At 41.8% G+C, this 16,005-nt stretch overlaps 1 protein-coding gene across 1 annotated transcript in view; it reads right to left on the bottom strand.

Moving 5' to 3' along the window:
- Window positions 1–5,186: 5,186 nt before the first annotated feature.
- The window catches only part of rcan3 (regulator of calcineurin 3), a 53,882-nt gene continuing 43,063 nt past the window's right edge, over window positions 5,187–16,005 (bottom strand). The window contains exons 3-4 of the mRNA XM_035752717.2: window positions 12,132–12,303; window positions 5,187–8,518 (exon numbers count right to left, since the gene is read on the bottom strand). Coding sequence (XP_035608610.1) covers window positions 8,352–8,518; window positions 12,132–12,303 — 339 coding nt within the window. The 3' untranslated portion in view covers window positions 5,187–8,351. The remainder of the gene's footprint in view (window positions 8,519–12,131; window positions 12,304–16,005) is intronic.

Genomic DNA, 16,005 nt, shown 5'->3' with positions numbered 1-16,005 from the left:
TTTGCAAATAAATTCATTAAAAATCCTACAATGTGATTTTCTGGATTTTTTTCCCTAATTTTGTCTGTCATAGTTGAAGTGTACCTATGATGAAACTTACAGGCCTCTCTCATCTTTTTAAGTAGGAGAACTTGCACAATTGGTGGCTGACTAAATACTTTTTGCCCCACTGTATGTTTTGTCGAGATCAGTGTGGAAGAACATGACTGGCCTGCACAGAGTCCTGACCTCAACCCCATCAAACACCTTTGGGATGAATTGGAACGCCGACTGAAAGCCAGGCCTAATCGCCCAACATCAGTGCCCGACCTCACTAATGCTCTTGTGGCTGAATGGAAGCAAGTCACCCAGCAATGTTCCAACATCTACTGGAAAGCTGTCCCAGAAGAGTGTTATAGCAGCAAAGATCAACTAGACCCCCCCCCCGATCAACTCCATATTAATGTCCATGATTTTGGAATGAGATGTGTGACGAGCAGGTGTCCACATACTTTTGGTCATGTAGTGTATTTACCTAAATGACCTCTTACCTCTGCACATTGACTGGGTGCTGATACCCCTTGTATATAGCCAAGTTGTCATTACGCATTGTGTATCTATTAATTATTTTTAATATTACGTGTTTTACTTTTCTACTGTTTTGCTATTTTTGTTCTCTCTGCATTGTGAGTACATGCCCTTTTAATCCATCTGGCCCTATGGCCTTGTGAATGTTGACCTGTTGAAAGGTCTTGCTTGTATTGGCTACGGAGAGCGTGATCACACAGTCGTCTGAAACAGCTGGTGCTCTGTCGTGGAAATTTCCTCTATTTCATTTGCTCCCAAATCATGGGAGCAAACCACAACACAAGTCAGAGTTATGCTCAATCTTCACCTTTAATAATAATTACGCTTTTGCAATAGTATTTTGACTTTCAACAGTTCAGTATCTGTAATGAAAAGTTGAGAGTCCCAACATAATGGCAAATGGGATCCTTTATAGCAAAGATCCACCCCCCCTCGACGACATGACCAACCACAGGTCTTAGGAACTTACACAAAGAAAGACTTTACTTCAGAGAGGAGTATCCCCTAGCCAGACAAAGTTGGCTTTAAATTATCGTTCAGTTTGGCCTCCTAAACAAAGCTCTTATTTCGTCCTTGGTACAAAATGGTACCAAGACATTACCCCCACCCTATGATATATATCAAATTGTCATTTAGATACAACCAATCCCGGACAAGCTCACAGAGAGGAGAGTGAGGCTATAGGTTAAGATAGGAGCAACAAAAGAGGGAGCATAGAATGATTCCAGACACTGCCATCCTCCTCTCCCCGATGGGAAAAGTAGGGAGTGACTGGCACACAGACACAGTGGAGCAAAAGATATGTTTACACATGATGACACCTTGACCTCTCCCCTCTCTCCGGCCCAAACAACTTAGTCCTGACATAGAACAGATACTGCAACCCCGCCACAGTATTATACAAAAATAACATTCTGATGAGAAGTAACTTACAAACATATGATGAATATAAAACGTCTTACCTATGTTACCACCTAATTCTGATTATTCCCCAACAGCTCTCATGCATGCTTCAGTGCTGCACTGAAGGCATTTAGCTCCTCTGGTAGGCATTTAGCTCGTCTGTTTGATGGATTTCTTATAATAATAATATAATATAATATATGCCATTTAGCAGACGCTTTTATCCAAAGCGACTTACAGTCATGTGTGCATACATTCTACGTATGGGTGGTCCCGGGGATTGAACCCACTACCCTGGCGTACAAGCGCCATGCTCTACCAACTGAGCTACAGAAGTGTCCGGATTAGTGTCCAGCTCCTTGAAAGCAGCAGCTCTAGCCTTTCGCTCAGTGCGGTGTTGTCAGTAATCCATGGCTTCTGGTTTGGAACTTGTGGTTTGTTAAAGGAAAGATTCACCCATTTTGAATGTTATATTGTTTTTGTGCATCTCTGAGAAATGTTCTATCGATTCCCGGCTCATTTAATGTTTTCATGTGTGTATCCAACCCTGTTCAAGCATACCGGCTATATTCTGCCTTCTTGAATGGCAAATGGAATCAATAGAACATAGCTCAGAGATGCGCAAAAACAATATACCATTCAAAATAGGTGAATCTTTCCTTTAAGCAAATGTTTGTAAAACTTATTTAGGCTTGCCATAACAAAGGGGTTGAATACTTATTGACTCAAGACCTTTGACCTTTTCATTTTTAAATCATTTGCTTTAAAAAAAATTCAACAACAACAAAAAAATCCACTTTTACATTTTATTGTGTGTTGATCAGTGACACAACATCTAAATGTAGTGAATGTTTAATTCAGGCTGTAACAGTAACATTTGGGAAAAGTAAAGGGGTGTGAGCAGTTCCTGAAGGCACTGTACAGGGTATTACTCTAAAACAAGAATATAATTAAATCAAATCAAATCAAATCAAATCAAATCAAATCAAATTTATTTATATAGCCCTTCGTACATCAGCTGATATCTCAAAGTGCTGTACAGAAACCCAGCCTAAAACCCCAAACAGCAAACAATGCAGGTGTAAAAGCACGGTGGCTAGGAAAAACTCCCTAGAAAGGCCAAAACCTAGGAAGAAACCTAGAGAGGAACCGGGCTATGTGGGGTGGCCAGTCCTCTTCTGGCTGTGCCGGGTAGAGATTATAACAGAACATGACCAAGATGTTCAAATGTTCATAAATGACCAGCATGGTCGAATAATAATAAGGCAGAACAGTTGAAACTGGAGCAGCAGCACAGTCAGGTGGACTGGGGACAGCAAGGAGCCTTCATGTCAGGTAGTCCTGGGGCACGGTCCTAGGGCTCAGGTCAGTTGAAACTGGAGCAGGAGCATGGCCAGGTGGACTGGGGACAGCAAGGAGTCCTCATGTCAGGTAGTCCTGGGACATGGTCCTAGGGCTCAGGTCCTCCGAGAGAGAGAAAGAAAGAGAGAAGGAGAGAATTAGAGAACGCACACTTAGATTCACACAGGACACCGAATAGGACAGGAGAAGTACTCCAGATATAACAAACTGACCCTAGCCCCCCGACACATAAACTACTGCAGCATAAATACTGGAGGCTGAGACAGGAGGGGTCAGGAGACACTGTGGCCCCATCCGAGGACACCCCGGACAGGGCCAAACAGGAAGGATATAACCCCACCCACTTTGCCAAAGCACATCCCCCACACCACTAGAGGGATATCTTCAACCACCAACTTACCATCCTGAGACAAGGCCGAGTATAGCCCACAAAGATCTCCGCCACGGTACAACCCAGGGGGGCAACCCAGACAGGCCGACCACAACAGTGAATCAACCCACCCAGGTGACGCACCCCCCCAGGGACGGCACGAGAGAGCCCCAGCAAGCCAGTGACTCAGCCCCGTAACAGGGTTAGAGGCAGAGAATCCCAGTGGAAAGAGGGGAACCGGCCAGGCAGAGACAGCAAGGGCGGTTCGTTGCTCCAGAGCCTTTCCGTTCACCTTCCCACTCCTGGGCCAGACTACACTCAATCATATGACCCACTGAAGAGATGAGTCTTCAGTAAAGACTTAAAGGTTGAGACCGAGTTTGCGTCTCTGACATGGGTAGGCAGACCGTTCCATAAAAATGGAGCTCTATAGGAGAAAGCCCTGCCTCCAGCTGTTTGCTTAGAAATTCTAGGGACAATTAGGAGGCCTGCGTCTTGTGACCGTAGCGTACGTGTAGGTATGTACGGCAGGACCAAATCAGAGAGGTAGGTAGGAGCAAATTACACTGAAATGAAGGTGTATCTGGGCAATATAATGTATGGTGCGTAAACTATAACGTGTTACCATACTATTACCATGTTAACGCCACTTTATTTTGAGCTGTGATGTAAAATGCAACGCTACAGCTTTTAGCAGCCTTTTTACGCTTTTGATCAAACATAGGTTAAAGCAGTGTTCACTATTAAGAACAGTAGCCAGACCAATCATACCCATTACATGTAACAAGTAGGACATATGTGTTTACATACATATTTCGTCCTGTGAATTGAGCATCTGTGAAAAATCCTTCTGTGAAAAATGTGTTGGGAAATGTATTTGAATATGAATTGAATCTAAAAAAAAATACTGAGTCATCCGGATAGTTTGACCAGACACTGCACTGCAGTGCTAAAGACATTTTGATGTTCAGCTTAGAGTAATCAATCCATTGAGAATTCAATCACTTTAGAAAAGACATTCGGGTAACGGGCTAACTAACTGTTAAGTATGAAAGCGATTGAAAAGGTTAACCATGACAATATTGACCTTCAAGCAAGAGAACAGTTGGCACTGTTGACTGTCTGTGCAGCAGCTACTGGTTCAAAACATGAAATGTGATCCATCTTTCACGTTATACTTGTAGCAGTATATTTGCAGTAGTACTATAGTTTAGTAGTATACTGTACAGCGGTGTAAAGTACTTAAGTATATTTACTTTAAAGTACTACTTAACTTAAATCGTTTCCTGGGGTATCTGTACTTTACTATTTATATTTTTAACAACTTTTACTTCACTACAGTCCTAATGTACTTTTTACTCCATACATTTTCGCTGACACCCTAAAATAATTGTTACACTTTGAATGCTTAGTAGGACAGGAAAATGGTCCAATTCAGTTATCAAGAGAACATCCCTGTATGCACACATGACTGTAAGTCGCTTTGGATAAAAGCGTCTGCTAAATGGCATATATTATTATTATTATATTAATCTCTACTGCCTCTGATCTGGCAGACTCACTAAACACAAATGCTTTGTTTGTAAAGGATTTTGGAGTGGCTATCAGTAAATTTAAAAAATAAAGAAAATGATGCTGTCTGGTTTGCTTAATATAAGGAATTTGGAATGATTTATGCTTTTACTTTTGATACTTAAGTATATTCTAGCAATTACATTTACTTTTAAAACGTAAGTATATTTAAAAACAAATACTTTTTACTTTTTCTGAACTAGCATTTTACTGGGTGACTTTCACTTTTACTTGAATCATTTTCTTTTAAGGTATCTTTACTTTTACTCAAGTATGATAATTGGGTACTTTTCCCACCACTAGTAGTATATAGTACAAGTACTATACTATATGTGAAATATTTGAAGATACATTCAGAGCAAAAGGAAAAAATACATCATACCGAAACTTAAAAAACACACAAACTCCAAACTTCTTTAAGAATAGTTCTTTATATATTTCTCTATGTGAAACAAATGACAATCATACTACACAAATAAGCAAGTACTGTTGTAACAGTCAGAGAAAACCACTCTGGAAATTAGTACATAACATGAAATACAGATACCAGTATATAACTGTAAATTATTGCTTGATTGCTACTTTGTTTTTTTGGATAACTACAGTACAATACACAATATTCAGATTTCAACAGAACAGTATACAACAATAACGGACGGTATTGACCTTTTTGTATTGTAGACTTTCCAAAAAAAACATTCAAACAGAGTCAATTTTCAACACGACGCAATGAGAATTGATTTGATCGAGCATTTCAGGACTTTTTTTAAAATCTTCACATCAACATAAAAGTAGAAGCCACAATCTTTGTTGATGCACGCTGGAATTGGTCTCGGCAACAAAAACACTTGGCATATATACATAAATATACGTTTTCTCTTTTCAACAGTGACCAAAAATGCACCCAGTTTCAAAGACTGTAAAAAACATCAGATAAGCATCATCAACATAATCATCGTCATTGTCATCAATCATCAATATTTTCACCAGTCAGCACAACTAAAAACTGCTTATGCCATTATGGTGCGTTTCAACACTTGCTGCCGGCTTCGTTTTTAGAAGTCACCTCTGAAAGGACAACGCTTTGCACATGGAAGTATGTTCCAGAAGACAAGCCCTGAAACAAAAACACACATTCGTTCTGTGGTTGCAACCATCTATCCTGTCAAAAGACAAGTTCCCCTGTTCTTCCTTCCACACCTATTCAGTGGTACACTTATATCCAAAGGACTCCCGAGCCTTCAAAACCCCATTAGCGAGAGGTGGAATTCAGATCATTTGAGAGTCGGGACTCACACTGCTCTGTTGGTGAGAAGGCTTCCCAGGTGTTCATCTTGAAAAACAGAAGATAAAAAAATAACACACAAAAAGAATGTCGATGAGGAGCGTTCTCTCTAGCAAGACTGCATCTTACAAGGATAAAAAGAAAATGCAGAAAAAGTGCTCGCATGCAGAGACCATAATGCATTTTTAATGCTTTCTAACACGGATAAGGTTTACGTTCATCACTGAGGCCAAATGTACTTTATTGAACACTCCACCTCAATGGTTGGGCTTTAATTTAGAAGAAAAAAAACCTGACTAGATTCAAAACACCTTTTCAGGATGGGAATAAAATCAAGGACTCGACATGGAATAGTCTGTATTCGACAGTCTCACTATATGGAATATGTTTCTGTGACAAAACAAAAACATAAGGACTTTTTATGGCATGAAATCATTGTAATGACAGACACTTGGCATCACATATTCTTTTATTCAAGGTGCATAGTGGGGAGAAAAATCAAACATTCTGGAAATAGTTACTCTGAAAATAATAGGCTAAATGGCTAAAAGCACACTTTATTTATTTAGGAGTTGGTAATAGTTTTTTTTTGGAGGAGGAAAGTAACAACTGTGAATGCAGCAGTATTCCAAATTGGAGTGAATCAAATCAATGCTTTCTCTTAAGTTTCTTGAGTTTCCAATGATTTGTGTTGTGACTGCAAGGTGAGACGAAGGCGTTGGTTGATATCTCCAGAGGCAAGGAGGCCAATTAACCATTTTCACTTTCTCAGCAACGCTTAATGTCAATCATTAAAACCTAATGGACTATTTCAACCTACTGACTATTCAGCTATTTACAGCGAGAACGAAGAAGCGGCCTTAAAACTCTCAAGAGCTGACAGAGGAAATTCAGGACATTCCTTCAGTGTAGCTCCAGAGATCTCGAGATTTTCAGTGCAAAACGAGCAATATAGGTCTCAGAAGAAGAAAAACAGACATATATTATATATATATATCAACCCAGTTTATATATATATATATATATATATATATATATATATATATATATATATAAACTGGGTTGATATCATAACAAGAACCAAAAACCATTACCAGAAAGATGGGAATCATAAAAATGCCCCCTGAAAAAACATCAACACTCTTGAAGATTAACGCTAGCTTTTACTCCTATCCTAAAGCCCAACTATTAGGCTTTAAGAGAGAGACCTACTCTTTGGCCTTTACTCACACTGTAAAGGTTTCGTTTCACTCTCAGTCTTACATCTTGCTCAGTCAGCCTCTCCCCTCTCACTCGACACTATAAAATTATAGATATGCGTGTCGTCAAAAGCGTCATTCCATTTCCCTGTCGTCTGGACCAGTATAAAACGCCTCAGCTGCCGACTATAGTAAGTAAGCATGCAAAAAAAAAACGATCGTTTGTGGTATCAAATACATGTTAAAGAGGAAGAACACACATCTAGTTCAGCAAAAACCAACATACACATCTCTGATTTAAAAAAAAAAGAAAAGAAGGACAGAAGCAGAACCAAAAAAAGAAAGTGCAAACACCACCGCAACTTTGTTGTTACCACATGGCGACCTTTTGTTATGTCGTGTGTGACCTCGATAGGTTCCTTTGCTTCGTACAGTAGTTTAGTGTTTGAGTCTCTGTAGTAAGTATTTTTCTCATAAGAACTCATATATACACATGCAGACGAGAGGAATACCAGGCAATCACTCCTGATTCCTGTGATAGCAGAAACAACCAATCGGCTGATATGATAAAAGAGCAGAAGAAGAACCGATGTAAACAACCAAAATCTCTCTTCGGAGGTATTGCATGTCCCCGAAGTCCATTGCACACAACTAACCGATGACGGAAATGAAGGAAAGAAGAAGGAGAGGTCAGACTAGCGGAACTACTACAGTACTAGCACATATGAGAGCTGAGTGTATGATTCTATGACAGTGTGCCTGCTTTAGGGGGGACACGGTGTTACATTACCGCCCCTGGCTCAGTAAGGGTCAAGGGTTCCGTTATCCCTCTCTCTCTTTCCTTTGAGTGTGATGAGTGTGCGTGTGAATCTCATCCATCCTCCATCATCCATACAGGCCAGGCCGCCTCATTCCATCCAATAGCCACGCTCCGTCCACAAACACCACCAAATGTTTGTCGTTTGTTTGTTTTTGGTTGAATTGAAATGAGGGGCGTTGTCTCGTTGTGTCTCTGCGAGTGCAGAGACAGAGAAGACAGGTCTAGGTGGGTGTTTTGGGGGGGTCGTAGGAGTGGGGTCCGAAGTGGAGGGTCCTAGTTGAGGACTTGCGGTGGTCCGTCCGGGCGCCGGGTTTGGACAATCTGCTGTTTCTGCTTGGGGCGAGCTTCGGCGTTGTTGTCGTCTTCGGCATCGCTGTCGCACACCTGCACGACCACACTGGGGGTCGACTCCGTGCCCGCGTGCAGCTCATAATTCTCCCCTAGAGAGGGAGTGGGGAGGGAAGGATGGAGGGGGGGGAGGAGAGAGAAAGGGAGAGAAAGAGAGTGAGGGAGAGAAAAAAAGAGAGACTAATATACCAGACTTTATTTGCCTTTACAGTGCTACACATGCATCAACAGGCCTACATCAGCATTCCAGTTTAAATATTTTGATTAGATGAGCCCCTGAATGTCGGATCTCCCACTGAAGCAGATTGAAGCGAGTCAACCCACTCCAGGAACAGATGCAAAAGCCAGGAAAAAAATGGTTCTCTCTAGAACCTAAAAGGGTTCTTCAGCTGTCCCCATAAGATAACTCTTTGAAGAACCCCTTTTGGTTCCAGGTAGAACTCTTCAGGGGTCCATGTAGAACCCTTCCTGACAGACGGAGCTCCCCTGCAATGGCCGGTGGTTCCCAATGGCCAATGTTATCAGCTGTTGCAACACTGGCTGGCTGCAGCCTAATGAAATGTACCTCAAGACAGGAGAGGGTCAAACTGTCTGTTGCTATCATGTGCCAAACAACTAGTGAATTGGCTACTAGAGAATATAACACGTTATAAATGTTAGATGGCATGGAACAAATGTTACTAACGTTATATGATTCTTAAAATATACAGCAAGTATAATACATCAAATAGAGGTGGAATAATACAGATATCAAGTTTTTATATACTTCGGTATTAATGTCATAAGAAGGAATTCTCCTCAACCACACCCACAAATTTGGAATAACAAACATTCTTTCCCATTGACCCCCATTGTAAAAGAGCCAACTTCGTCGTCGATCTTTTGCTATACAGAATTGACAAAACTTCCAGAAAAGCTGCTGGGTTGTTCAATGTGAGTGTAAACAGGTAAAAAATCCTGACCATTGGTTCGCAATGCGTCCATGTAAGGAAATAGAGCCTACGAGAATAGCCTTCTGGCTTCAAGCTATTCGGTGTGGAAGAGTGGGAAAGTGGGGACACAGTGTCCAAGTAAGCTACACATAGCTATGTGTGTGGAAAACATTTAATCATAGCTTGTTTAGTATAGTCTATTTGTAACTCCACTTACTACTTGAAGCTTTATAGTCTTTATGTTTGTGTTGTTGGTCTTGGCTAGTTTAGAATATATTCATTTTTAGATGAGTTTATTACTCACATGCACATGGTTGCAGATGTAATTGTAGGGTACTTTCACACCCTGATCTGTTTCACCTGTCTTTGTGCTTGTCTCCACCCCCCTCCAGGTGTTGCCCATCTTCCTCATTATATCCAGTGCATTTATACCTGTGTTCTCTGTTTGTCTGTTGCCAGTTCGTCGGTTCTAACCATTCTGCCTGTCCTGACCCTGCCTGCTGTTCTGTACCTTATTGACACTGACCTGGATTACGGACCTCTGCCTGCCTTTGACCTGTCTTTTGCCTGCCCCCTATTTGGGTCAGTAAACATCTGTGACTCTAGCTGTCTGTATCTGGGTCTTATCCTCAGTTCTGATAGTACGAACTGGCCATGACTGACCCAGCAGACTCAGACCAGCTCCACAATGCTGTCTCCCTGTAAGGAACCACCTTTGGAAGACACAAGGAGTTACTGCAATGTCTTATGTAGGGACTCCATACCCTGGCAGAATGCCATGACCAGGGGGCCTGCCCATCTTCTTCAACAGCTTAAAGCTCTGCTTGGTAGATAGCTAGCACTCACGTGGCTTAATGTTAGCACCGTCATGAAAAGGGGCATAAAGGAAGCCCTCAGGTGGCTTAATGTTGGCACCGTCATGAAAAGGGGCATGAAGAAAGCCCTACAATATTACATTTTTCTAAGTAGTGAAAATGCTTGGGAGCTGGCAATGTTGAAAAGTAATCTAGACATTTTGTACATTTCTTAAATGTAGTTTTGTTATTGACTAAAACAAGCATAAAACAATAAAATTGTGTCTGAAAAAGGTTGTTTGTTTTTGCTGTGAGCCAATTGGGTAACCAAGGTAACCACATGTTGTTTTCCCATAGGTGGGCAGGGCCTCAATGTTCTATTTAATATCGACTAGGCAACACCAATGCTCACATCACAACTGCCCTCAAATATGCATGCAGATTGTATCACGGCTGCCATGAAGACGTGATAAGAGGTTTCCCACACCACTGTCTGACAGGAAAAACAAGGCCCTATTTTGTCCCGGGAAGGTCACTACCATAGGCGGCCAGCAGAGAGTGCTAGGGCGCCACACTGCAGCAAAGCACTAATCTGAATCCGAGGCAGGCTAAAGAAGCCCAAACAAGCGTCAGCTCCATTTCCTGATGCCTCCTCCTGTTACCATAGTAACAGTGAGTGCAGCGGTGGTCTGGGCTTCAACATGGTAAATCATGTAATGTAGGAATCATGATTGTTCTTTTAATGCATTAGAGGGGGTTGTGGTGGTGCATTCGAAATGAAGCCATGTCAGAGGCTAAATGGCATAGCCTATATCTCCTTTAACAGCCCTTAATGTTCCCTGGTAGACTAATAAGAGAAGCACTCAAAATGGTACTGCATGTCCTGATGTCTGGATGAAAAGACACTTCACACACAAACGTATTGACGCACATGTAGAGTGAAGAACACACACCTATAATAGAACTAGGGACCAGACCTTTTCCTGACAACAGGCCAGGAGTTTTTCTTGGATCAGGTCACGTGGGCCTATTAAAAACATATTATGGTGTAAGGTGTATGCACCAATTTGTAAGTCGCTCTGGATAAGAGCGTCTGCTAAATGACTTAAATGTAAATGTAATGTAACTGACGACCATATCTTAGAAGAGTCTCCTTTTTACAGATGACAAGGGTCTTTAGCATCATAAAACAATGAATCTGTCCGTCCTCCTGAAGTGTGTAAATTGTTGGTTCCCTTCCCTTCATGGACTTAGAAGGAAATAACTGGCGTAAGAATAACAGTGGAAACTCCCTCGAGCCCAATGCTCTAACATTTGTGGGGAGTTGTGTATGGGCGCACACATCAGGAGAAAGGACATGTTACTGGGACGCACACAGTGAAGATTCCTGGGAGCTTGGTGACCTAGTAAACCATGTGACCCTCCTGACCCCAGTATGAAAGAACACAGGTGTCATTACTCCAACACAGGTGTCATTACGCCAAACACAGGTGTCATTACTCCCTGTTTGATATGGCTGGCATCTCTCAAAGGTCACCGTCTGCCTGCAAACGCTAGCACTCAACTCAGCCAGACAGACAGAGAAGTGTGGATGCCATAAGAGAGAGGCATGAGGGAACATAATATATAGTCTGAGGATTAATCTCTTTTTCTGATGGACATTCATACTTCGTCAACCACCCAGCATGCCGCACAAAGCAATTGTATGCTTGAATGCTAATTGGTGCCCTTTTTGTGACCTTACTGTTGTCCTATGATTCTCACGATACCACAGCAGATAAAGCTGGTGAACTCAGTTCAGTTAACAATTTGAGTAAATGTTTATAAAAGGGTAGAGTGTGTGTGTGCTTGCAAAATGGTGTGTATTTATGTGTACGTATGTGTGCGTGCATTTGTGTATGTGTCTATATATGTATTTATGTGTGTGTGTTCGTGTGTGTGTGTGCACAAGAGTGTGTGTAAAGTGTGTGTGTACTGACCTGGGCCTAGCTTGGCCACAGCACACAGCAGGTCGTAGTTGATGACAGGCGTTGCGTCTTCGCTCTGGCTCCAGCCCACGCCCGGCGAGGCGGGGGGCGAGATGAGGAACTGTTTGACGGGCGCGGGAGGGGCCAGGTACGACTTGTCTATGTCCTCCCCAGAGTTCTGAACCTATAGAGGGGGAGAGAGGAGAGGAGACAGGGGGGCATGTCAGAACGGATCATGTTCATTTGGACACACCATGGAAAAATGTTAAAACATTGCAATGCTGGAAACATTAAAGTAGAAGACATTAAAGATACGTTGTGCATTAATGAATACACCCGGCTGCTATTGTATAGGAAGCACACTGTGTTCTCTTCCTGTTGGTTCTTCCTGTTGGAACACTATGTACTGGATTATATCTATATAATACACGCACTCGGTGTAGGGATGGACAAGAGTAATCGAGTACTCGAACGGACGTCAAAGTTCGATTTTTTTAACCAGAGATCACATTTTTTTTCAAATACTGTATAATTATTTGGTGGAATGTGCCTGTCTGAAAAAAAAAACATTTTGTCTTGAAGACGATGTTAATTTGCTTTGACTCTGGTGTTCCATTTGTACATGTGCATTTGCAGGGCACAACAAAAAAAAAAGATACCAAGTCAAGCATTAGACAGTTCTTCTCCCTACATTTCCTTTCCCCTCCATGTCTCATTCACTCAATTGCGTTCCGACAGCTCCCTCTACACACGTGTGCTGCGTGCGCACACAAGCTCCTGTTACGCATACAGAGATAAATGCATCTAACTGATGGGATACTACACAAGCTAGATTCCTTGCCAAATGACGACAGTTTCATCACAAATTGAAAATGGACTGGTTGATTGAAGTAGGAAAATATGTGTTCCAACAATGAGCTGCAGTTTTGGAATAACTGCTTCCCGTCTATTTTCCTCTTAGGCTACTTTGCCAACTGCTAGTGCCATTTCCCGATTGGTTAGCTTAGGCTATAACCCATAGACAGATTCCACACTGAAAATAAGGAAAAACTCTAGTTTGATAAAGACAGTGTATTTTTTTTTATCAGAATCATTAAGCATAGGCCTACATAGGTAATTCATCATCATGCAGTGTTCAATGTGGAATTGTTCATCCTTTTTGAAAATTCCAACGAGGCAGAATAAACAAAATCGAACTGTAGACACATTTTGGTTTGTAACCTTGAAAAAAAAAAAACAAGGTCTTTCAACTCAACAACCTGAGCCCTGCTTCAAATGATCACCCTGTGCGAAAGAGTGTACCAGACGCGCGAGATGCATATCACATCGCACTGGCAACTTGTTTAATTTTGAGAAAAAAAAGTATGTTCTATTTTATTCTGTTATATTACATCATGTTTTTTTTTTTTTTAACTATAAAATAGGTTTGTATTGACTGTGATAAGGCCTTGGAAAATAAGAGCTTCTTGTCTGCTCAATTAACAAAACAAGGTTATGCCATTGCACAGCCATAGGCTTCTACAACCCACTGAGGTTACTGCCTTTTTGAAGATTGTGTTTCACTACGGTTTCAATAAATGAATCTTAAATGGCACTTTCTTTTTTGATTGGCTGAATATATATGGGGCAATTTAGCAATTAGGATTTGTTCCCTGTAATGTTTATGATATATGAGGCATTGTTGCACAAAAACAAAGTGAGTAAAAATGTCAAATGCCCATCCTTAAACACCTTGGTTTGTAAGAGGGGTGTAAACTGCAGGGAAGTCAGGCGCAGGAGAGCAGAACTGGGTAATAACTGGAGCATTTTAATGATGCAAAAACAACGGCACCTAGGACAACAAAATATGGGTTGAAATAACCCGTCGCAAACCAGTCTGAAGTGCACAAAACACTTTACAACAAACAATTCCACACACAGACATGGGGGGAACAGAGGGTTATATACACGTCACGAAATGAGGGAATGTAAACCAGGTGTGTGGGAAAACAAGACAAAACAAATGGAAAATGAAAGGTGGATCGGAGATGGCTAGAAAACCGGTGACGTCGACCGCCGAACACCGCCCGAACAAGGAGAGGAACCGACTTCAGCGGAAGTTGTGACATAGTTAGTCCCCTTAACGGCCCACCCACGTAGAATACACACCCCGAACAAACACATGCTGAGCACAACCAAAGGAGCATAGTCATTAGCAGAACCCACTCACTCACTCACTCATACACACACACCACCCACAATACACACAAGGACGCATGCCCGACTACACACACTCACGCACAAACACAGAACACACTCACGCACACATACACAATGCCTGTAGAGAGACATACAAAGACACACACACTTGCAATGACACAAAAGGGAAAAAATGTGGAATTAATGACAACGCTTCAGAAAAACCTCAGACTGAGGGACCTGAACCCATTGTGAGTGGAGGACGAGGTCAGGTCTAGCTCAGAGGCCACTACATTCTCAATGGGGAGAGTACAGTATAGAAATAGAGAAAGAAAGGCTGCACACAAATATGCTGCTCCCGAGTGCTTTGATTCAACCTGCACCACAAGGCTATGTGTCTTGTATCTTGCATATGAAACATCTCTCTCGTGGAACCAGTGCAAATAAAGTACTTGGGAAAGTACTTAATGGGAGCAGCTGCCAATGGCATGTGCCGGCTCTATCTTCGTAGTACATTGCACTCCACATATAGTGATCACATTTGTTCTGGACGATTTGATCACTCTAAGCAGTTGATTACAACAATTACAGAAAGCGCATTCACGATAGCAGAGTGTACGTTTTTTGTTGTCGGGGCCATGGACGGTGTGAACATTTGGGATGAGCAAATCACTTCCTCACACAGCGTTGGAGAGTACAGTAAAGTAAGGTATGTGCCTGAGGATACAGTGTACTGACGTGTGGCAGGTAGCCTAGCGGTTAAGAGCGTTGGGCCAGTTACCAAAAGGTCGCTGGTAAGAATCCTAGAGCCGACTAGGTGAAAAATCTCAACCCTAATTAGTCCTATAAGTCTTCTGGATGAGAGAGTCTGCTTCATTACTAAAGTGTAAAATGTAAGTGCAGGCCCCCGGTGTCCGGTCTGGAGTGTGAAGTCACAAAATACTCCTCAGTTTTATCAGCTGTCCTGGTGGTTGGTCTCAGACTATCCCGCAGGTGAATAAGCCAGATGTGGAGGTCCTGGGCTGGCGTGGTTACACGTGGTCTGCGGTTGTGAGGCCAGTTGGATGTACTGCCAAATTCTCTAAAACTACATTTGAGGCGGCTTATGGTAGAGAAATGAACATCGATTTGTCTGGCAACAGCTCTGGTGGACATTCTTGCAGTCAGCATGCCAATTGCATGCTCCCTCAAATCTTGAGACATCTGTGGCAAAATGTTGTGTGACAAAACTTCACATTTTAAGAGTGGTCTTTTATTGTCACCAGCACAAGAAGCACCTGTGTAATGATCATGCTGTTTAATCAGCTTCTTGATATGTCACACCTGATGGATGGATTATCTTGGCAAAGGAAAAATGCTCACTAACAGGAATGTAAACAAATGTGTCCACAAAATACGAGAGAAATAAGCTTCGTGTGCGTATGGAAACATTTCTGGGATCTTTTATTTCAGCTCATGAAACATGGGACCAACACTTTATATTTTGTGTTTATATTATTGTTCAGTATAACTAGTATAATACATAAATCCCCATAAGAATCTGTCAGTTTAAGCTATAGATATCTGTGTCTATGCATTGGACGAGTCACACTTCCGCATCTGCGGTGAAATCTGACAGAGCTAGAGCGGTGTTTGTCAGACCATGAGTTATCCTGAATATAGATCTTATCACAAAATCATTTATAGCATCCGAAACTGTTTGGCCTAC

This window comes from Oncorhynchus keta, chromosome 35 (genome assembly GCF_023373465.1).
Source record: "Oncorhynchus keta strain PuntledgeMale-10-30-2019 chromosome 35, Oket_V2, whole genome shotgun sequence".
In the NCBI taxonomy this organism is placed as follows: Eukaryota; Metazoa; Chordata; class Actinopteri; order Salmoniformes; family Salmonidae; genus Oncorhynchus; species Oncorhynchus keta.
Note: the sequence above shows the minus strand (reverse complement) of the source record. Positions and strands in the feature narration are given on the sequence as shown.